The sequence below is a fragment of the Archocentrus centrarchus genome, chromosome 14 (assembly GCF_007364275.1).
Source record: "Archocentrus centrarchus isolate MPI-CPG fArcCen1 chromosome 14, fArcCen1, whole genome shotgun sequence".
Taxonomy (NCBI): domain Eukaryota; kingdom Metazoa; phylum Chordata; class Actinopteri; order Cichliformes; family Cichlidae; genus Archocentrus; species Archocentrus centrarchus.
The window spans coordinates 22,429,432-22,454,029 of NC_044359.1; the positions used below are offsets into that span (position 1 = coordinate 22,429,432).

At 41.0% G+C, this 24,598-nt stretch overlaps 1 protein-coding gene across 2 annotated transcripts; it reads right to left on the reverse strand.

Moving 5' to 3' along the window:
• Nucleotides 1-1,964: 1,964 nt before the first annotated feature.
• On the reverse strand, nucleotides 1,965-24,484 carry nectin1a (nectin cell adhesion molecule 1a). 2 transcript variants are annotated; one of them, XM_030746355.1, is made up of 10 exons: nucleotides 24,137-24,484; nucleotides 11,534-11,646; nucleotides 6,436-6,694; nucleotides 4,993-5,110; nucleotides 4,571-4,752; nucleotides 4,341-4,458; nucleotides 3,602-3,753; nucleotides 3,283-3,415; nucleotides 3,121-3,181; nucleotides 1,965-2,947 (listed from the first exon to the last, which is right to left on the reverse strand). In XM_030746355.1, the coding sequence occupies exons 1-10, from the start codon at nucleotides 24,186-24,188 to the stop codon at nucleotides 2,633-2,635; spliced, it is 1,503 nt and encodes a 500-aa protein (XP_030602215.1). In that variant the 5' UTR covers nucleotides 24,189-24,484; the 3' UTR covers nucleotides 1,965-2,632. The 2 variants fall into 2 exon arrangements, with proteins under 2 accessions (XP_030602215.1, XP_030602216.1); XM_030746356.1 differs by lacking the exon at nucleotides 3,283-3,415 and having other exon boundaries at nucleotides 2,760-2,947.
• Between the last annotated feature and the right edge of the window lie 114 nt (nucleotides 24,485-24,598).

Consider the following 24,598-nt stretch of genomic DNA (forward strand, 5'->3'; position numbering starts at 1 on the left):
CCCTCCAAAGGAATGCCACCCCACACCATTACTGACCCACTGCCAAACCGGTCATGCTGAAGGATGTTGCAGACAGCAGATCGCTCTCCACGGCGTCTCCAGACTCTGTCACGTCTGTCACATGTGCTCAGTGTGATCCTGCTTTCATCTGTGAAGAGCACAGGGCACCAGTGGCAAATTTGCTAATCCTTGTGTTCTCTGACAAACGCCAAGTGTCCTGCACGGTGTTGGGCTGTGAGCACAACCCCAATCTGTGGACATCGGGCCCTCATACCATCCTCATGGAGTCGGTTTCTAACCGTTTGTGCAGACACATGCACATTTGTGGCCTGCTGGAGGTCATTTTGCAGGGCTCTGGCAGTGCTCCTCCTGCTCCTCCTTGCACAAAGGCGGAGGTAGCGGTCCTGCTGCTGGGTTGTTGCCCTCCTACGGCCTCCTCCACGTCTCCTGGTGTACTGGCCTGTCTCCTGGTAGCGCCTCCAGCTTCTGGACACTACGCTGACAGACACAGCAAACCTTCTTGCCACAGCTCGCATTGATGTGCCATCATGGATGAGCTGCACTACCCACTTGTGTGGGTTGTAGAGTCCGTCTCATGCTACCACGAGTGTGAAAGCACCACCAACATTCAAAAGTGACCAAAACATCAGCCAGAAAGCATAGGTACTGAGAAGTGGTCTGTGGTCCCCACCTGCAGAACCACTCCTTTATTGAGTGTGTCTTGCTAATTGCCAATAATTTCCACCTGTTGTCTATTCCAGTTGCACAACAGCATGTGAAACTGATTGTCAATCAGTGGACAGTTTGATTTCACAGAAGTTTGATTTACTTGGAGTTATATTGTGTTGTTTAAGTGTTCCCTTTATTTATTTATTTTTGAGCAGTGTATAAAGATTCCAGTTAATGAGAAACTGATCCTACATGTATGCACAGTCTTCAGGTTCATTTTTCATAATCATTCTTTTTAAAGATCCCTAACATGAATGATAAGTTTGTATTGTTTGCAGAAGGGAAGTTTAGGTGGTATGTAATGTGATATGCAGAAGATCGCTTTTCCTCACTTGGCAGGAACTAAAGCTTCGGTACAGTGGACGTTCCCTTGGTACTATCAGGAACTGATTAGCAAGCTGGGAATTCTTTGTAGGGACTTCATCATCAGCTTTTTACACAGAGGGCAGGCGTGGGACTGGCAGATAACCAGCAGATTTGTATGAATGTGTATGAAAGATATGCTGCATTTTTATTTGTGGTCACAGTGGATTGTGAAGCACAACCTTAAATATATGTGTTTTAAGCATGTAAGTTGTAAATATAAAATCAACTGTAAATATAATATACATTATAACCCTCTAGGAAATAAGATAAAATTAAAACACAGACTTTAAGCACTAAAATGCTTTACTTTTACACACACACACACACACACACACACACACACACACACACACACACACACACACACACACACACACACACACACACACACACAAAATACTTTTGCAGTTTGAGATAAATCCTTAAGGGAGTTAGTCACTGACTAGGTGCATAGTTGTGTGTGTGTATAAGAGTTTAGGTATCATCAGTTATTAAAATTCAACTTGTCACTGCAATGGCTCTTAGAGCTGTTTTACTGGGCCACCCAGTTATGGACACTTCATTAGGTAAACCTGTTCAACTGCATGTTAACTCAAATATCTAATAGATTTAAAAATAAGTCTCAACATAACACTTAAAAAGCAGCTGGCACTAGTGTTCAGTTATTTACCTATTTTTAGATATGTGCATATGTACCAACCCCACCTGCTGACAGAAGCTGAGATGTTTTGGTCCAGCTAAATTGATGGTGCTGCTGTTTCATATAGAAAATCACAGTCATGCCACAGTGGGCTTGTTTTTAGCCAGCTACGACACTACTGATGCAAATTTATGTGATTGTTTTTATTTAAAGGCTACAAATTCAAAGTTCATCAAACAACCAGTGTCAATGAATGCTAAAACCCACAGATACCACAAATAAAAACATCAATTTCATAAATCAACAGTCTCTTTAGTAAATAAAAACATTTTTTTTTTTACATAGCAAAAAAAAAAAGGTAAATTATACAAAATACAAGCACAGTAGAAGTATTACAATAAACCACGAGGTAAAACCAAAAGGTAACATCTGCTGTACAGCACATGATGAAGAGAATGGACATCAGAGATCAAGCAGGAAATTGTCATTTTTTTTTTGTTTTCCTCTTTTTTTAAAATAAAATGATATAACACGGGACAAAGGAATCAACCACATCAAGAGATAATCCCATCCATTCAGTCTGATATAATCAAATCTAATACAACCATGCAATATACATTTTTCAAATGAAAGTCAATTCACCTTTAACTTGACCTTCCTCTAATCTAAAACTTAAACAAGGGTCAGCCCTTTCCCTTTTTCAGTGATCAGATAGAGCATATTAAAACAGGACAAATGAGAGAAAATGTTTCCAAACTGGCCTTAATTCAAAGTCCAATAGCAAAACCTTTATTGTCCTTGTCCGCAGACACTGCCTGATAGTCCCCCCCACCCCCCACCTAAATTTTCTCTAAGGAATTGTTCTGGTTTGAGCCGTGTTGTTTCACCAATGTAGTTTCAGACGTACTGCTCTTTGGGAAAAGTGTATGCCGCCACTCCTGGAGGAGGAGAGGAGAGACCTGGTACAGAGGGGTACTTAAAGATGGCAGTTGTGTGTGAAGGAGGAGAGAAGGTGTTTCTTGATGTAGTGGTGCTACTGATGCTCGTTGCAGGGTTTGGAGGTGTAGAGTGGTAGGGGTGCTGGGGCAGAAATGTAAGAGGAGGGTTGATTGGAGGGGAGTAGGGCTCTGGGTAATCCTCTTTGTTACAAGCCAGTCTGTAGCTCACATAGTCGGCTGTGCTTGGAAGCTCTTCATAAAATCGTCCTGAATGCTGCAGAGAAAGGAGGCATGTTTATTAAAGATCTGCAGGACTGTGCAAAAATCTTGAGTCACCCCTTGTTTTTTTTTTTATCAGTCAAACTTTTGGAAACACTAACCCAGCGTGTCCAAACCTTTGACTGGTACTGTATGTGATATCTAAATTCCACACAGTGCAAAGGTTACCTGGACATCATCTGCTGGTCTTTTTCTAATCGGCTGGGACAGTTTTCCTGACGGAGAGTCGCTGATTAAGTAGAAAAGGGAATAAAAGATGTAATAAAGGCTTTAAACCATGCTGCAAAAAACAAGCACGTGAAGCAAAAGGATGGAGAGCTGTTTACATACGAGGGGTCATGCTTTCTACTTCTTATTTTAAGCACCAGGACTGTGATAGTAATGCCCATAAGTACTCCAGCAGCCAATAATAAGGCGATTACACTGATGACATCACTCGTTGCGATCTGTGGTAATGGTTTTTCTGTAGAAAAAAATACAACTTTTAAAGTAGAGCTTCAAAACTCTCACACATGGAAAATTTGAGTGTAAAGCACAACATTGCTTGTTTCTGAAGCAGCGTAATGTATTAGTAGTAGTAGTAGTAGAGCATTATCAGTATCAGAAGTAGTAATATTGAATCTCAGACAAATTTATAAGGTAACCATACCTATAATGCTGACCTCCATATAGCCCGATCGTGTCCCGATGCTGTTGGTTGCATCACACACATAGGTTCCCTGCAGGTCATATGTGACTGGCCCTTTAAAGGTAAGGATGTTGTCTCGGATCTCAGCATTGTTCGGTATGGTGCCATTAATCCTGCACACAGGGTAAAAACAAAGTTTAGTAGGGTCTAGGAGTACACGGCAAACAGAAGTTAGAAAAATAAATAAAGCTGTTGGGAATGATAGACTGTTGTCTTACTGATGAACTAAGGCCCATATATTAATATATTTCTTAGACACTGAGCAGATGTTTTACTTTAGCTCATTATTATGAAGCAGATACTGATCTCGCAATGTAGTGGCTAAAATAAAGACGCCTTCTGTGTGTAAAAGTCTCACATCCACCATTTGCCATGAGATACAAAATCTTCCAAGAAAATGAAGGACTGTTGAATCAAAACAGGTTTCTCCTGGAACCTATTCATAGCTTCCCCCCAGTAGCTAAAATGGTGAATGGACAGAAATTAGTCAGTGAACTGAAGACACTCTGTTTTCTTAATAATCTGGTTGAGCAAATCATTGATAGGTTAAGCTGAAAAAAGAGCACAAAGTTTTTTGTGTAAATGTAATGTGTAAAAAGAAGCTGGAATCAGACACCACCCTGGTGAAGGCAATGAAAATGATCTCTGTGCTGTATGAGTTCTGAAAGTTAAATTTTTAAAAAGTTAAATTTATACTCACACTCTCCACTGATACAGAGAGACGGCGGGGTTGGCATCAGCTATGCAGCTCAGCTGAACATTCTCGCGGTTCAGGTACCAGTTTCCATCAAACCCATCCACTAAAACATCTGGCTCATCTGGTGCACACATATACAAACATTTAGCTTGTAGTAGTATCACAACACAAAATCTCAGTGCACTGTTTTTACCTGTATTGTCATGTGGTTGTTAAGTTTGAGAGAGACCTACACTGAATATCGAGGGTGACGCTGTCTGTGTAGACTTCCTCATTGTAGGTGGTGACGCAGGTGAGTGTTTCCTTATGTGTTTCTTTGCTGGGCACCAAAATGTAGTCGCTCTGAACCGTGAATGTCCCGTCTGAGTTTTTATACTCTCGGGTGGTCACTTCTCCAGGTACCCTGGTCTCCCACCTGCTCACATCAGTGAGAACTTAATGCTGATGCACAGATATATGTGTATGCAGTAAACACAGCACAAATGTTTCTTTTTTTGGGTGCATATAGTGAACAAAAAGAACAGCATATTAAAAAAAAGGGGGGGGGGGGGGGGGTGAAGCATGGAGATGTGACCGTTTTAGCAGTAACACTGATGCATTATCTGAACTTGAGAAAGGCAATGACTCTGAAAAGGAAAGGTGAATTCTCACACACCTGATGGTACCAGGTGGTTTTCCATTGGCAGAGATGCAGGTAGCCACTGGAGTTTTCAGGTTAGATGAACGAGCCACCAGTGTCGGGGTGGATAGACTCATCTGAGTTGTTGGGCGAACTGAGTGAAAATGCAATACAACATGACTAAGTGCTGATAAGTAAAAACTTTGATCTTATATAAACTATATGGATGAAAGTACTGGGCAACACATCTATAGGAGCTGCTCAGCCATGGAAACCCATGCCATGAAGCTCCTGGCTCACAGTTTATGTACTGATGTTAACGCCTGAGGAAGTTTGGAGCTCTGCAGTTATTAAGTCATCAGAGCATTAGTGATTTTTACGCACTATGCACCTCAGCATCGTTGTAACTGTAACTTTAAATGGTCTGACACCTCGTGGCTGAGTTGCTGTGGTTTCTAAATGCTTCCACTATGCAATAACACCACTTACAGCTGATCGTGGAATATCTAGGAGGAATGAAATGTCACAAAAAGACTTATTGCAATGATGGCATCACATTGCAATACCACGCTCAAATTCAGTGAGCTTTAGAATGACTCACTCTTTCACAAATGTTTTTTAAAGGCAGACTTCATGGCTAGGTGTGTGATTTTATAAACCTGTGGTGATGGGACTGAAAACACCTGAATTCAAAGATTGAGAGCTGTGGCCCAAAACTTTTGTCCATAAGGCGTATGAACAACAGTCATCCTATAAATGAATCAGTATCTAAAATGTAATATTTTTCAATTATAAAAACAAATAACCTGAAAAAAGGCTTTTTTTCATTATTAAGAAAGATTTTCTTAAATATTTTAACATTTTTGAATGAAGAAATGTGAGTGTACATTCTTGACCTTGGAAAATCCTAAACTTGTCCAAAACATTAAAAAAAAACAATAAATTCCTAATGTGGTCCATGCCTTAAAGGAGTTTATTTTTTCACTTGGCCCATTGATGTTTTGGGGGGGGTTTCTTGGTTTGGTCCAAAAAAAAAAAATCAGAAAATTGTGACAAATTTTTCAAAATGTTGCTCAGGCCAAATACGATATCTTCACATGTCTTGGCATGTCTCACCATGATTGTTCAGATGGGACTTTTGATATTTTTAGGAGAGGAATGCACTGAACATTCAAATGACCAAACCCTTCAGTTCTGAAATGCATAGTGCCTTCCTTGCTGACAGATATATGTTGATATTGATAATGTTTATAAAAATTAGAGAAAGGTCCATGCAAAGATGAGGGCAGATGCAGCTGAATATGGACCTTACGTTACAGGTATTTGTTCATGAAACTACGGTTTCTAAAGTAATGGAACCATTTATGTTTAACAAGAGATATTTTTTTAAAAATCTGCTCTCTAATTTTGTAACAATTTCATGTTCAACAAGCCACCTGTGCTACCCTGACAGATCATACCATCACATATGTGCCTTACCATAGACAGTCAGATTTACTGTGTTCTCTCGGTTTCCTGCCGGGAATGTTGTGTATTCACAGATGTAGGCAGCCTCATCAGTGAGGCGAAGTGAAGAGAAGGTGATGGTGGTGTCTTCGAGAGTCGGAGTTCGTCGCCTCACTGCTGCATTTTTGAAGGTAACACGGTCCCTGTAGGGTGGGGCTACAGACACACCTAGGGATGGATTTGCGATTGCTACGTTCTGCTTAGTGCCATTCACCAGTTTCTGCCATGTTACCTAAAGAAAGAAGGATGATTAATGATGGAAAAAGGATGCCTCAGGGTGAGCGTTATACTGCTCAAGTCTAGAAGGTTTTAGATGAACACCAGACCACTGACTTATATCAAATTGAGTAACAATACTATCATAGGAAATGAGTTTATCCTATTAACTGCATATGTTTGACCCATATGGTTCTGGACAGTGATTTTGCTCCTACATACCACAATGTAGTTAAAATGAAATAATCAAGATGTGACTGAAGTGAAAACTTTCAACTTTAATTAAGCGGGGGGGGGGGGGGGGGGGGGGGGGGGTCAAATTAACTGTTTAGGAATGACACTCATTTTACAGGTACCCCATTTTTCTCACATCCATCCATCCATCCATCCAGCAGACCAGTATAACATCACTGTGGCCGCAGCCCCAATTTGCTGCTTCCATCTCCCCTCACCCGTTAACAAGAACCCGAGATACTTAAACTCATCCACTTGGGGCAGTGACTTGTTCCTGACCCGGAGTGGGCACTCAACCCTTTTCTGGCTGAGGACCATGGCCTCAGACTTACAAGTGCCAATTCTCATGCCTACCACTTCACACTCAGGCCAACTGCGAATTGTTCCAGTGCGAGCTGGAGGCCACTACCTGATGAAGCCAACAGGACCACATCATCCACAAAAAGCAGAGATGACCCTTCTGCCATTTGGCTATGCCTAGAAATTCTGTGCATAGAAATTATGAACAGAATCAGTGACTTGGATAAGGCCAGAGGCGCTAGAAGACTGATCCCTGGCTATCGAGGTTGCCTGTTGGGACATGGAACGTCACCTTTCTGGCAGGGAAGGAGAATGAGTTAGTGTGGGAGGTTGAGAGATACTATAATCAGGCTCACCTCAACGCAGGGCCTGGGCTCTGGAGCCAGTCTCCTGTAGAGGGGCTGGCCTCTGTTCTAGTCTGGAGTTGTCTTCGTTGAGAGACAGCAAGCTGGTGTGGGTATCCTTGTATCCCTTCAGCTCACTGCCTGTATGTCAGCGTTTTCACCGAGAGGGTCGCTTCCCTGTGCCTTCAGGCCAGGGAATGAGTCCTGACTGTTGTTTGCACTTATGTGCTGAACAACAGTTCAGAGTACCCAGCCTTCTTGGAGTCACTGGGCAGGGTGTTCCATTGTCCTACTGGGACACTTCAATGCTCACGTGGGCAACAACAGTGAGACCTGGAGCAGCATGATTGGGAACAACAGCCTGCCTGATCTGAACTTGAATGGTGTTCTGTTATTGAACTTCTGTGCAAACACACAGTCTGTCCATAACAAAAACCATGTTTGAACATAAGGATGTCCATAAGTACACATGGCACCACGATACCCTAGGTCACAGGTCGATGCTTGATTTTGTAATCATATCATCAGATTTGTGGCCATATTTTCTGGACAGGTGAAGAGAGGAACTGAGCTGTCAACTGGTCACCACCTAGTGGTGAGTTAGATCAGGTGGTGGGGTAGATTGCTAGCCAGACCAGACAAACCTAAAAGTATAGTGAGGGAACACCTGGCAGAGGCCCCAGTCTGTGAGATCTTCAACTCCCACCTCAGGCAGAACTTCGACAGCAGGTCCGAATGGCCCATGTTCCGAACCTCCATTGTTGAGGCTGCTGCTCAGAGCTGCGGCTACAGGGTGGTTGGTGCCTGTTGTGGTGGTAATCCAGATGAAATCAGATGGTGGACACAGGAGGTGAAGGAAGCCATCAAGCTGAAGAAGAAGTCCTATTGGGCTTGGTTAGCCTGTGGGACGTCAAGCCAGCTGACAAATACCGGCAGGCCAAGCGGAATGCAGCTCGGGTGATGGCTGAAGCAAAAACCTGGGTGTGGAAGGAATTTGGCAAGGCAATGGAAAAAAGACTTTTGGCAGCCTCGAAGTGCTTCTGGCAAACCGTTAGGCAACTCAGGAGAGGAAAGCAGTGCTGTATTCAGGCACTGCTGTCTTCAACTGAGGATATAGTTGGGCATACTTTGAGGTTCCTCCTTAATCCCACTGACACGCCTTCTGTAGAGGAAGCAGAGTCTGAGGATGAGGGGGATTACTTACCCATCACTAAGGGTGAGGTCACTGAGAGATATAAACAACTCCTTGATAGCAGGGCTGCTGGGTTGAACGAGGTTCACCCTGAGTTCCTGAAGGCTCTGGATGTTGTAGGGCTGTCTTGGTTGACATGCATCTGTAACATCATGTGGAGATCTGGGGAGGTGCCACTGGAATGACAGATTAAGGTGGTGGTACCCATCTTAAACAAGGGGGACTGGAGGGTGTGCCCCAACCATCAAGGGATCACACTCAGTCTTCCTGAGAAGGTCTGGGGTATGGGGTCTCTGGTTCATTGGTTCATTCAGTCCCTGTACAACTGTAGCAAGAGCTTCATCTACACTGCTGGAAATAAGTCAAACTTGTTGCCTGTGGGTGTTGGACTTTGCCAGAGGTGCCCTTTGTCACTGCTTCTATTTTCTCTTACTTCATGGTAAATTCAGGGGATTAAAGGTCTGGGGACGATTTCAACACCCATCTCTCAATATGAGGTCTGAAGAGATGTTAAACCAAGTTAAGGGGCAAAATTAGGCTGGAAAGACAAAACAGAACTATCACAGACAGAAGAAACTTAAGTGTCTAACACCACACAGCCTGGAAAATCAGAAACACAACTGAAGTGGATGACTACAGATATCTTTTCCTTTTCATTTCAAGAACAAACTCAACGAGGTATGTTTCTTATAAACAAACTCTACAATCTAGATACCTTCTTGGGTCTCCACCCGGTAGGACATGCCCAGAACACCTCACCCAAGAGGTGCCCAGGAGAAATCCTAGTCAGATGCTAGTCAATTCTAGTCTGCTTAGGTTCCTGCCCCCGCGACCCAGCCCCGGATAAGCAGAAGAGAATGGATGGATGGATGGATGGATGGACAGATGGATGGATGGATGGATGGATGGATGGATGGATGGATGGATGGATGGATGGATGGATGGATGGATGGATGGATGCCCAAACCATCGCAACTGGCTCCTTTCAATATGGTGGAGCAGCGGCTCTACTCTGAGCCCCTTTTGGATGACTGCACTCTTCACCCAATCTCTAAGGGAGAGGCCAGCCACCCTTCAGAGAAAGCTCATTTCTGCTGCTTGATCCATGATCTCAGATAAAACAAATCAGAGGAAGAAAATCAGCACTTTGTTTCAGTCATGGGCTGCAAACAATTTGATAGTTTGTTCAGTTACTTTTGAATCGGTGGCCAAAAAAAGAACAGAAAATGCCTGTTATTAGCACAATATTTTGGTCAAATAGCTGATGTTGAAGATGAAATTCTGCACTTCAAATGCATTGTGACTGCATTTGACTTATTATTATTATTATTATTATTATTATTATTATTATTATTATTATTATTATTATTATTATTCAACTAAATCCAGCTTTCAAATTGTTTTGGATTCACTTCACACTTTTCCACAGGGAGAACTAATATGTCATAGGGATAAAAAGCAGCTAACAAGCCCATTATTACCTAATATTACCTTATTGTTAATTGTGTTGTATTCATCGAAATGACCAATAAGAAACCCATCTAAGAACTTTTACTGTATTGTATTAAATGATTGTATTATAAACCTTTTGAGATGTGCCTACAACAGACTAAATTTTGATTCTATGAATTCTGTTTAATCCATTTTCTTTCCTGGATTTAATTTGAACAGCCATTTGCAAAGGTTTACATTTCTGAGAAAAGGCTTATCAAGTTAGCCTAAATGAACAGTCACGATGTAATGAGCTCACTGTGTTTTGCGGGGGAGTTTGTAGGGCCATATACAGCAGCAACAGTTTCCTCACATCCCTGCATACTGCTGTCACATGCAGTGCAGATTAATTTATCTGCTTGAAGTCTGTGATATGTTATGAAGTGCATAAAAGAACAAACGCAGACGTGAAATCGTGGGGGTGAATTAAAAAATCATCTGTGCTAAAAATCTCTGAAAGTTTTCTTTGAACTGGTATTCATAAATAAGAAACAAAGACAACTGTTAAGCTAAGAAATGCAGAAGCTCGAGTCCATTGTTAAAGATGCCATCATGTTTCAAGAAATTAGTGTACAGAGATTTTCAAACTGCCAGTGTTACTAGATTCTCGAGACTAGTTGGTGAATAGACAACATGTTTTTAAAACATTTTAGCTTTTCAACATTTAATATTGTTAATTTGTATGTGGGGTGTGCATGTTTTACTTTGCCTGCATGAAGGTCTCCTCCCAAATACCCAAGCTGTGCATTAGCTTAACTTGTGATTTTAAAGTAGCTGTAGGTGAGGATACGAGAGTAAGTGGCTAACCAGGGTGTTACCTTGGTGCTTGCTTAATGTCAGCTGGAATAGGCTCTAGCCTATCATAGCCCTGACTGGATAACTGGTTTAGAAAATAGATGGTTTATTATTATCTTTTTACACAATGCTTGCATGCAAAGTTGAATTCCTGGAAGATTTTATTGATTGGATTTGAGTCCCCTGAAATAGCATTAAAATGTATAAAAGGCTGAGTTTCTCATACTACATCTACTTTTAGTCTTAAGAGTTTTGTGACAATGGTTGTTGTTTCATCTTCTCAGTGATAATTGTATTATTTGTTTTCCATCCATCCAACTATCCAGACTTTCTTCTCCTTGTTCAATTCAGTAAGCAGAGGGACTGGAGCCCATCACAGGTGTCAAAGGGTGAGAGATGAGTTCCACTTTGGACAGGCTGTATTATATTTTTGTGATTTATTATGATTTGATGTGTATACGCTTGTTGCAGTACATGTATTCAGGTGTACAATGAATACCTGGGAGATTTTGACAGGAGGAGAGCTGTTGATGAACCGGCACTGGAGATCCACCCTTGAGCCAACATATCCCGATTTCCCATCATCCATTTCCACAGTCTGTCCATTTATTCCTGGAGCAGAAGCACAAGAGTTAAATACATCTAAACACTTTCACAGTCAAATACACAAACAGACACAGACACACACACACACACATGCTGGCAGCGTCAGACTGGCATGGTTTAAGTTGTTCACACTCAGCACAGCATGTTGAGCTCATAAAGCGAGCTGAGCTGTGAGAGGTGATTTCAGCAGCCTGACAGGTCAGCTGAGGTCTAAAGTTGTGGATTAGAGAGAGATATAAATAAGCATGATTTGTTTGTTACTTTTCCCACTGACTTACTGATCCCCTTCAACAAATCCAGAGCAGAGCCACACCCACCATGCACACAAGCACACTAAGTTACATCATAGATAATGGTCATGGTTCATAAAGAACCAAACCAGATGCAAATTCATGATGCTGCATTAGACACTCTGGACATAATCTATACCCGGAGGGGTTTCCATGTTTGAAATATGAAAAAAAACAAACAAACAAATGGATTTTCATCCTGCAGTCCAATAATTTCATGCTATGAATGGAGGAATATTGATCAGTCCATCAGACTTTCTATCACAGAGCCAACCAGTGAAAACCACTCGAGGCTGACAGCAGGGACATCAGAACTAAAGCTGTTCATCAGTCTGACACAGTCCCCTTCATAAAATGCTGTAACGTGTGATGTTTCAGCAAGAGCTGGAGATTACTTACACATTACAGAGCCACAGAAAGTGATAAGAGAGGTTGGAAATCACATAAACACTTTTCCTCACATATTATGCAGTAATGTGTAGTCAACATGTTTTATGACTGAAATTGGAGAGTCAAGTTCACCATGACCGCAACAATTTCCTATGCAGGTATTTATTATGGTCCAATCCTTGACCTAAGTTGTTTTATGTACCCAACACAACATGTTTGGATTTCGATGATAGCTGGCACAGAAGTATAGGATAGAAAATTTGTGCTTTAACATTTATTTTTTTGTCAGTGGTTACCTGTTGCCTCACATTAAGAAGGTTCCTGGTTTCAGCCTGGTTTGCATGTTATCCCTGTACCTGAATGGGACCCCTCCAAGTATTCTGGGGTCCTCCAACGGTGCAAAGACATGCATTTAGGCTAACTGGTGATTCTAAATCAGCTGTGGATTCCAGATAGATAAAGTGCTTTAAGTGTATTCAGAATACAGTACAGTATGAATGAATGTACTATTAAATTTGGCATGTAGTCTAAAACACTTTGAGTGGCCAGTATCACTAGAAAAGCACTATATAAATGTGAGTACATTACACTGCATCACAGTCTTGAGTTTCTCCCTGTGTTCCCCGCCTTTGGTTATCTAACTGGTTGTCTTAGGCTAGTTAGTTTTTGTATTCTTATTTCTGACTTTGCTTGGTGGCTCCATGGAGTAATGGTTTACCCATTCACCTAATAAGTAATATATCCCAAGTTCATGACTGGGAGGAGAAACGGTTCTCTTTGGGGTTGTGTCAGGATGGGCATCTACCAAATTAAATATATAGAGCTACCTGCTTTGGGCAGCTCTTGTGAATAAGGGAGCAGCTGAAAATAGTTTCTAACAACTTCAGACTTTGCTTATAAGTTTCCACCATCATTTCATTAAAGCGTACTTTTATTTTGCTCTGTTCTAGTCTCTGAGTGTGTGCATTTGGGTCTTCTATCAAATTAGCATTGAACTTACATTTGAACTGTCTGTTTATGATAAAGGAGGCGGCTGTGGCTAGGAAGGCAGAGTGGGCATTTGATAAAGGTACTAACTGATAGGCTTAGACACAGCTTCATTTGTGATCCTCCCCAGGGCTCATTTTTTTGCTCCACTGATGTTTGCTGTGTTACTGGAACTGCATGTCTTATTACACACTTAATCATCGCTATGCTAACAATACACAGCTGTATCTTTAATTGAATTCCAGGAATCCTGCTGATCTGGACTCAGTTCATGACTAACATAAAGTGAACTCCAGAGGTCTGTTGTTAGGAATCTTTTCAAAATGTTTGACCTCTCACTGAACTTTAAGCATCATGGGAAATCACTAACTCGGCACTGAAAATATCCAGCAAAGCAACATCGCATTGCCTCTCTTTAGTTGCAAAGCCATCTATGCTTTAGCAACTCATTAACCTAAAGACTGGTTTAGAAAATATTTTAACTCCTGTAAATTATTGGCAATAATACCATGAACACGTATTAAATGTTGCAGCTGAAATTTGGGGCATTCGAAAAATTTTTTTTTTTTTTGCATTTTTGGCCATAGCAGCTTTTTATCATCAGTGGAGAGAGACAGGAAATGGGGGAAAGATACTGGGGAAGACACCCGCGCCACCCACACTGCAACACGGCATATGTATGTGGTCACTGGCTTCACCACTAAGCCACCCCGGCACAGTGCAAAGGTTTACTTAGATACTAACAATTAATTTTTTGAAAATGGGATCAGTGAAAAATGCTAAGTCACCTGGTAAACAGCTCACAATTATTTGGTTATTTTGCCACAGGCCAATAACATTAGGCAGGTGTTTGTGCCACTCAGGGAAAGAGTTTGCGTGTAAAAACTTAAAAATAACATTTCTGGAAATCACTGCATAGACTCTTAAACAGCTCACAAGCAGCAAAACTGTCTCAGACCACCTTCTGCCAACACAATCCAACATACCTGCAACAGGATGGCTTTGTAGTAAAACAGTTCAAGTGTTAAACTGAATTGTCTTCGCTGTCATCCAATGAAAAGATTTGGCGTATTGTGAAAATGAAAATACAACAAAGAAGGAAACAAACTGAGCAGCTGTAAACCCATATGCACTCACTGGACTGTTAGGCACACCTGTTCAACTGCTCATTAACGCAAGATGATTAAGCAGTGCAGTTTGTAATTTAAAAAAAGACTGACAGTAGGCTCTTTAATACACTTCACTTCCGGGAAATCAAATGCAATCAATAAGGACAATAATTCAATTGAATTCTATTCTATTTTATTTTACTTAGATACCACCAATTCACAACTATTGCCTGTGGTGCTTTATAGTGTAGACTACAGACCCTCATTAATTGCTCAAAAAAAAAAAGGAATACTTTGAAGACACATCAGCTCTTATTGGGGGAAAATCATGCTGGTTATCTACTGATATGGATGGGGTAATGTGTTGGGAATGAAAGGATGCCACATCTTTTGATGGAAATGAAAATTACAAACCTTACAAGAGAGCTGAATTCAAAGATACCCCAAAAGTCAAAGTGAAAAAATGATGCAGCAGGGTAGTCTATTCTGCCTAAATTTCACTGCAGCAACTCAAAATGGTACTCAGTAGTTTGTTTGGCCTCCACGCCTGACAATAATGGGGCATGCTCCTAATGAAAAACAATGGATGGTGTGCTGGGGGATCTCCTCCCATATCTGGACCAGGGCATCACTGAGCTCCTGGAATGTCTAAGGTGCAACCTGGTTGGGTCAGATGGACTGAAACATAATGTCCCAGAGGTGTTCTGTTGGATTTAGGTCAGGCGAGTGTGGGGGGCCAATCAATTGTGTCAATTCATTTATCCTCCAGGAACTGCCTGCATATTCTCACCACATGAGCTGGGCATTGTCATGCAGCAGGAGGAACCCATGACCCACTGCACTAGCATAAGGTCTGACAGTGGGCCCACTGATTTCATCCCGATACCTAATAGGAGTCAGGGTGCCTTTGCCTAGCCTGTAGAGGTCTGTGTGTCCCTCCATGGATATGCCTCCCCAGACCATCACTGACCCACCACCAAACATCCTGTTCCTTCTTGCACAAAGGAGCACATACTGGTGCTGCTGATAGCTAAAGGACCTTCTATGGCCCTGTCCACCTTTCCTAGAGTAACTGCCTGTCTCCTGGAATCTGCTTCATGTTCTTGAAACTGTGCCACAGCAAACATTCTGGCTGTAACATGTATTGATGTGCCATCCTGGAGGAGTTGGACTACCTGTGCAACCTCTGTACAGTCCAGGTATTGCCTCATGCTACCATTAGTGACACTAACTCTAGCCAAATGCAAAAGTTGTGAAAAAACAATCAGAAAAGATAAGGAGGGGAAAATGTCAGTGGCCTCCACCTGTAAAACCATTTGTTTTGATTGTTGTCTTATTGTTGCCTCTCTGGGGCACCTGTTGTTAACTTCATTAACACCAAAGCAGCTGAAACTGATTAACCCCGTCTACTAGTTAATTGACCAGATCAATATCCCACAAGTTTCACTCACATATTGCTATACTCTGATTAAAAAGTGGTGCTGTAATTAATTTTTTTTTTTTTGAGCAGTGTATATTGAAATATACAATCACTGGCCACTTTATTACATACAACTGCTCATTAACTCATATGATCTTCACAGGGCCTCTGACAGTGGACTCTTTTCTGGGCTTTTCCTGTTAGACATCAGTGCAACTTTTGATACTGTTGACCATAATATTGTATTACAGAGATTAGAGCATGCCATAGGTATTAAATGTACTGCACTGCAGTGGTTTGAATCATATTTATTTAATAGACTCCAATTTGTTCATGTAAATGAGGATCTTCTTCACACACTAAGGTTATTGATGGAGTTCCACAGGGTTCTGTGCTAGGACCAATTTTATTTACATTAAACATGCTTCCCTTGGGTGGTATTATTAGAAAGCACTGCGTATATTCATTGTTATGCAGATGATACCCAGCTTTATCTATCCATAAAGCCAGATGGCACACATCAATTAGTTAAATTGCAGCAATGTCTTAAAGACATAAAGGTATTGATGACCTCTAATTTCCTGCTTCTAAATTCAGATAAAACCAAAGTTCTTGTGCTTTGCCCCACAAATCTTAGAAATGTGGTGTTGAACCAGATACTTACTCTGGATGGCATTACTCTGGCCTCCAATAACACTGTGAGAAATCTTGGAGTCATTTTTGACCGGGATATGTCCTTCACACAAATACGTAGGACTGCTTTTTAGCATTTGCGCAATATTTCTAAAATTAGAAACATCCTGTCTCAGAGTGATGCTGAAAAGCTAATTCATGCATTTATTACTTCTAGGGTGGACTATTGTAATTCATTATTATCAGGCTGTCCTAAAAGCTCACTGAAAAGCCTTAAAAAATGCTGCAGCCAGATTCCTGACAGGGATTAAAAAGAGAGAGCATATTTCTCCCATACTGGCTTCTCTTCATTGGCTCCCTTTTAAATCTAGAATATAATTTAAAATTCTTCTCCTCACATACAAAAGTCTTGAATAATCAGGCCCCATCTTATCTTAAAGACCTCATAGTACAATATCACCCCAACAGAGCACTTCACTTCTCACTTTCAGGCCCCTTTTCTGTGGAACCAGCTCCCATTTTGGATTATATTTTTAAGATTAGGCTTAAAACTTTCCTTTTTGATAAAGCTTATAGTTAGGGCTGGATCAGGTGAACCTGAACCATCCCTTAGTTATACTGCAATAGGCCTAGGCTGCTGGGGGTGTTTCTTTTCATTCATCTCTTTTACTCTGTTTATACCCCACTCTGCATTTAATCATTAGTTATTATTAATCTCGGGCTCTTTTCCACAGCATGTGTTTTCTCCTGTCTCTCTCCCCTCAGCCCTAACCGGTCACGGCAGATGACTGCCCCTCCCTGAGCCTGGTTCTGCTGGAGGTTTCTTCCTGTTAAAAGGGAGTTTTTTCTTCCCACTGTCACCAATTGCTTGCTCATAGGGGGTCGTTTTAATTGTTGGGTTTTCTCTGTAATTATTGTAGGGTCTTTACCTTACGGTATAAAGTGCCTTGAGGCGACTGTTTGTTGTGATCAAAAAAATCTCAGTTCATTGTACTCAAAAGGTCTCCACAGTCACCAAATCTCAATCCAATAGAGCATCTTTGGGATGTGGAGGAACAGGAGATTCACATCATGGATGTGCAGCTGACAAATCTGCAGCAACTGTGTGATGCTGTCATGTCAATATGGACCAAAATCTGAGAGGAATGTTTTCAGCACCTTGTTAATTCTATGCTACAAAGAATTAAGGCAGTTCTGAAGGCAAAAGTGGGTCTAATCAGGTAATAGCCAGGTGTACCTAATAAAGTGGTAACATTTTGAATCAAATACAGGATTTAAAATTCACTTCAATTAAAATTTCACTTTCAGTTTCAAGTGTCACTGGCTTCTGTGTGCTATGTAATAAGTATCTCACTCAAATGTTCAAATTGTGATTTGTGAGATACAAGATCACACAAACTTACAGAGAAAAAGCATAACATCACAATGTTGTCAGTTTCCTATCACTTTACAGAAACCAATCACAAAAAAGTGTATTAACTCAGTACTTAAATAGATTTGTTTTGTCACGTCATATACAACTGCAGACAAATAATTTAATAAGCTGTTGTGTATTTGCATGCAAACATACACTTAAGGGCTTGGACAGACCTCTTAGGAGGACCCAGCTGCATAATATGGCCAAAATCTTTCCATGGTCTAACAAAGATGTGTATTTTATGATATTAACAAGTTTTGTACTAATGCTGGGGTTCGCTATGCTTTGCAAGCTCATTTCCATTAATGCACTGTGTGCACTTGTGGGAGTCAGGAGGGGGGAGGCCAGCAATGTCAGATTACAGCATTTAGGATATTAAAGTGCATTTGCCTCACAGAATTTATGGTCCATTTACTGCTGTTCATATAGAAAGCTCACTATAAACTGCTTTGGCTGAAGTATTGTGTTTGTTTTTTAACCCCTCAATAATTTAGCAGCTTATTATGATTAAAAATTAAAGTACTTTTAATAAAACTTTGTTGGCTCTAAAATAATAATTTAGCTGAGACAAGACTTGGATGAGCTGTGGATGTCTTTACAATAATTTGAGTTTCACTGTTTTAATTGATTAGCATTCTGAAACACAACAGTTCTGAAGCTGGAACATTTATTATTTCAACCGAAACACTAATAAATCCATCACAGCTTATGCCATTTTTTTTTTTTTTTTTTTTGCATTTTTGGCCACAGTGGCTTTTTGTGACAGTGAAGAAAGACAGGAAATGGGGGAAAGATACACGGGCAAATTGGCAACGGGCTGGGACAGGAACCCACACCGCAACGCAGCATGTGTATGTGGTTGCCGGCTTCACTGCTAAGCCACCCAGGCGCCCAGCTTAAGCCATTTTAACAAAAATGTTTCCAGTGAGTTCACGCGATTTCCCTGAAAACATATTAAGTGAGTGTAAACACAGCTGGTAGACGATGAGCATCAGAATTGAAGAAGCTGTTCAGGTCTGTAGCACCACAATACAACACTGACCATCCAGCATTTATATGAAAAAACAAGTCCACATAACTGTCATTATTAAAACTGCAATTTCTTGGGTTTTCTACTGATATGAATTTGATCATGACAATACTGATCATGCAAAACAAATACGAGGCAAGTGAGACCCTATGGCAGCCCTTTGAACTTTTTGTGTGGCCTGAAGGCACAACAAGAATAAATGTAGGCTATAGTGCAGTCTTCATTTACTTTGTGTCATAATATGAAACAGCAGCACAGAATGATGCCAATGGGGCATTATTCCTTAATTTCAGCTCTTCTCTTATAATGATTATAGCAAACTAAAGCGTTTTAACAGCGATGAGTAAGAGCTTGTGTCAAAAAATGCCACTAATGGATAAAAAATTATACATAAATGGCATTTTAGCAACATAAAAAGATCCCAAATGAATCATTAATACCATGGCATTTATCTTTTGTTGTGCTCAATCATATGTTAGCTCTTTAAATTCACACTTAAAATTTTGACAAAAACTGCAAAACAGGACCACTTATTGTTTTCTGACAAATTAAATGTGTGGTGGCATCTATGTGGGTCAGACAGTTCAGGGAATATAGTGTACCATAACTACTACAAGTACAACAGGGAACCACAGGAGAGAGTCAGGCAAACTTTTACTATTTCCTGACATAATGCTAAGGTATGCTAATTGTAATTCATATTTTATTTTATTTTATTTTATTTTATTTTATTTTATTTTATTTTATTTTATTTTATTTTATTTTATTTTATTTTATTTTATGTTCAGTACTTTGGTCAGTGGTTGCTATTTTTAAAGTGCTTTATAAATAAATTTGGCTTGGCTTGTGACACCACAGACTGCAGCAATGCACTCTCATAGGCACCAAGCTGTGATGTATTGGTTTTGTTTTGTTTTTTATAGCAAGCACTGAGTTTGTTTGTTTTGGGGGTTTTTTTTAGCAATTTTTGCCACAGTGCCTCTTCACTGGGGTCAGATCACCCAGCCAGCCTTTGCTGCCTAAGACTCATGGGAGCCCATGACCCTGTCTCCAGATCACTGGTTGTCATTCCTTGGACAGCATGGTAATACAGAAAAGCATCATTGTAACTTCTGTCAAGCCCTCGCTTACCATCCAGGGGGTGAAATACTTTCACTTGTGTGGGATTTTGTTTTTTTTTAACACATATACATCCCATTGAGAGCACCCCCTACTGAGCCCTGCTGCTGAGCTAATTAGGGGCTTAAGGTAAGAGCAGAAAGACTACCTCTTTGTCACACACACACACACACACACACACACACACACACACACACACACACACACACACACACACACACACACACACACACACACACACACACACACACACACACACCACATTCATATCTCATTTGCCCTACATCTCTCCCATGTTCTCCTTTCCTATTGCATGCACTCATATTCTTCTATTGTTTAGAGTATGGAAATGACCTCACAACTCCACATGGCAATAATCCATACACAGCAATACACAGGCAACAGACGAGCATGGGAAAAGAAAAAAACAATAGCAATATTGTTTCACACTTGAATGTGCAACATGCAGCTAGAACAGGCTCAGCACCATGCTGGACCTTTCCCTCACTTCCTGAGTGGATATCCCCATCTTTCTGCACCATTATGTGACAGACTAATTTTAACATTTTCTTGTATGTATGACAATGCAAGAGAGAGGTGGCTGCAGGAGGCTATAAAAAGAGAGCAAAAAAGGACCCCTTAAAGCTTGACTACTTACTCATATTGTCTAATCCTAATTGTAAAGTGTGTGTTTTCCCCTTGCTGAGATAAAAATGTCTGAGAAATGTGTTACAGACAAACAACTGATCTTGAAATTAGTCTCTTAATTAACAGTTTTATTACTGTACTAAATGTAATTAATGTAGGTTCCTGTGAAAATGCTGAGCTCTGTTTTCCAAAGTCTCAGGGTGAAAACCTGCTTTGTTTGAAACTAATCCAATGCAGTTTACTGTCAAATAAGACAAAGAAAAATGAAAAATAATTACATCCGAGAGGAGGGAGCCACCAAACATTTTGGTTTAAATTGTATTTTAATTAGAATTTATAACTTAATGAAGAAGAAGGGACTTTCAGCTGTTCCCAGGTCACAAGGGTTCGTCACAGCAGGTAGCGCCCCATGTTTGATTTGGCAGAGTTTTACACCGGATGCCCTTCCTGACGCAAACCCAAAAGGGATTTGTGTCTCCAACTGGAAATAAACCAGCAACCTTTTGCTTGCTAAGCAAAACTTTTACCCACTAAAGTATGGAACCAATATAAATCATCACTTAATGAAATTACTAATTATTGCAACTCTAATTAAAACAACCCCTAAAGTCAGTCTAAAAGCATAAAACCAAAGAAAAACAATGACTTAATGTGACAATACATTAAGTTTAAAGTGACCCCACAGCAACCATTAGTCATAAATGGGTAGATATTTGTGTAAAATTAAATCATTTAAAAATTTGGGTAAAATTACACATTCAATTGTTAGACAAAATGTGGTTTACTAACTGGTTAATTTATGGTTGATTTCTGATAGGTGAACATCCAAAGTCTGCACTGGTTCAACAGAAAGCTGTCACAGAGAACAAACTGAAAATCAAAGCGATAACTGCCCCGAGTATCTACAAACATGTGTCTGAGATTAAAAAATGTCAGCCTGATCTCATTATCTGCAGCAGTGCTGTTAATAGATTACCACAATAAACTGCAGTGTCTCCATGGCCAAGCAGGCTACACCTCGTTCACATCCTCTCACTTTGCTACCAGGAATAAAAACTGACCTGATGTGACAGAGAGAAAGAGGACAGATTAACAGTTTAATCTTTAGGCCATTAAATCTGTGATTGATCAGGGATTACACACCCTATTTGTGTCTCTTTTTATTTATTTTATATTCACATTTTAACATCATTTGAGTGATTAAAGAGACAAAACAGGAAAACATCTCAAGTTTTCTTTCTTTCTTTCTTTCTTTCTTGATACTTGCTTCCTTTTTATACCAGAAAATATTCATTATAAAAAGTAACTTTAAGTCATTCAGCTTTTTATCAGCCTACTTTGAAATGTGTCCAACACAGAATTGAGGACAAAAAGAAAACACCAGCCACTGCTGGGGAGAAATGTCCTCTTAGTTGCTGATTGGCAGTCGTCAACATATCAGTGCTGGGCTGGCAAACCTGTGCAGCTCTAGTAAGTCTTTTAAAGAGGTCCTCTAGCCAACAAAAGGTACCATATACAAAAAGATTGCACAGCATTAAACTGACTTTTAGACCTCCATTTTACTAAATTGTGTGTGCTCCTTCCATTTATGCCTAATATGAAATGGAAAAAACAGAACAAAACAAAACAAAAAAACCCTCCTTTTTAATTTTCCCTCAGATCGATTATAAGCTCTCATTGTGTTTGTTTGGGATCTGTGCACGTGCGTTTGTGTGTGTGTTTATTACACACCCACACGTTTGTGTCTATATGAGTGTGTAATCCCCGTGGCAGTGCGGGAACGTGGAGAGTACGCTTGGCCGGTGTTCAGCGGGCAGTTCATGAAGGATTATGATGGCTGCTGCATCTGTGTTTGAGACATGAGAGGAGAATACGGAGCCAAGAGGGAGAGGAGATGCAGAAAAGAAAATATCTGTGGAGGAAGAGCAAATGTCTGAGAGATAGTGGGGGGGGCATTAATATTTGCAGACTCTAATGAGAAAGGGGTGCACATGGGAGGAGGGAAAAAAGTGAAGAGAACAGACGGGCTGTGTGTTTGTGTGTTTGTGATGGATTATTTCTGTGGGGTAGCGTCTGTGTGTTCCAGCTGTGGACAGTGGATTATGCTAGAATTCATGAGGATGTCTGTTTGTTGGTCTCAGTCGGCCTTTTTTGTGTCACTCTGCAGAGTCGGATTTCAAACTTTTATATTACAAAAATGGGGGGAAACACATCAGCGGCAGCACTCACATCAGCCTGGTGACACCCTACACCTGACAGACCTGCAGAGATGCTCTGAGCCTGCACGAGCCCTGAGAAGACAGATACACTGCAGCAACAGTCAGTATGCTGTGACTTGGCAGCAATCAACTTGTTACACCCTTCTGCTCCCTGCTCTAATCCACAGCTCTGTCCTTCAGCATGACAATCCTACACACATGGCCCAGCCTCATACTCACTAATAACACATATATACACACAGGCAAATGGGGGGGGGGGCTTTTTTCACTGAACGAGCAAAAAAAGCAATCACAGCAGATGTCACAGCAGCTCAGCATCCATATGCTGCCACAATAGCTTTTGTCATTACGTAATATGTATACCACGGTCCCCCCATACAATATTACACGGCCACAGCTCTGATGCCAGCTGTATGCTTGGCCCCAGCTTAGTGTGATTACACAGCTGCACCTGTTACAGTAAGGCAAGAGTCAGTCCATTCATCCCAACACATACACACACACATTTATACACACAACACTTTCTTCACTGGTACCTATGTTTTAGTGTGATTACAGCAGCACACCTGCTGACAATGTGCATGACTTCCTAGGGGCTGATTGTAGTTTCAGAGATGAAAACGCTTAGATGGGCACTTAAGAGTGGAGTTTCAGCCTGTGAAACTGTCAGTCACATTGAAAAAGGGCAACAAATATCTCTAAATTATTTCAGACATAAACTCTTTATGATGCTGTCACTAACAGTACTGGCCTTTAATATAGCCACCTGGTTGTATTAAAATGAAAAAAATGCACTATATTTAGCAGAACTGATAACCAACCACAACATGGCAACCCAAATATAGCACACTAATAAACCAGCAGTCAGAGACGTATGAATGACCTATTTTATAAAGCGTTACAAAGTGTTATTTACACAGTATTTGCTTTGGTGAAAAGGAGCTGAAACCTAAAAACACCATGTATATACCACAGTGAACAACATAGGGTTGGATATAGAGGGTTACGGACAGTGATGGTGAACTCTGGCAATCAGGTGAGCTCTTGATCTTTTGGTTTAACCGTCTACAGTAAATGTACAACTAATTAGGCGAGATGCGTGTTGGTTTGACTTTATCTCCTTCATTGTGATGGCCGTAGAGTGAGGAAATCAACCACGACTTTCACCTGGGTTCAGGCACCAGGCTCACATCAATATTAATTACCGGGCGCTTGTAAAAGCAGAGTAGCTTACCTGGAATAACACAAGCTGTTATCAGAAATATCCACACTCCAGCCTTTTCCATGCCCACGCCACCCTTGCCAGCGTTTGGCTGTGGCTGTTAAATTCCCTCTGTGAACTTGTTTTACGCCTCCTGCCTCCCAGACAGCAGTAGGTTCAGCTTCAGGACCGTCTGTCTGAGTTCAGTCATGTATCCGACCAAAAGGAGCGCACACTTCAGATTCGCAGACCGTCGGCCTGAAAAAGATTTCTCAAACTTGCCTCCGCACCTTGGTTCACTTTTTCTGTCTCCCCTTCTTATTGCGGCTTCCCTGTCACTGGTAGCGGAGCTGCAGCGTCTCTGTCCGACCGAGGCTTGGCGGGGATAAAGCAGCTTAACGCGTGGGCAGATTATTTCCGAGAGAGCCTACCCCCAGTCCCGCCTGACAGATATTTGTCACTGTGTGAGGGCTGAGCAGAGCAACCCGTTAGCCT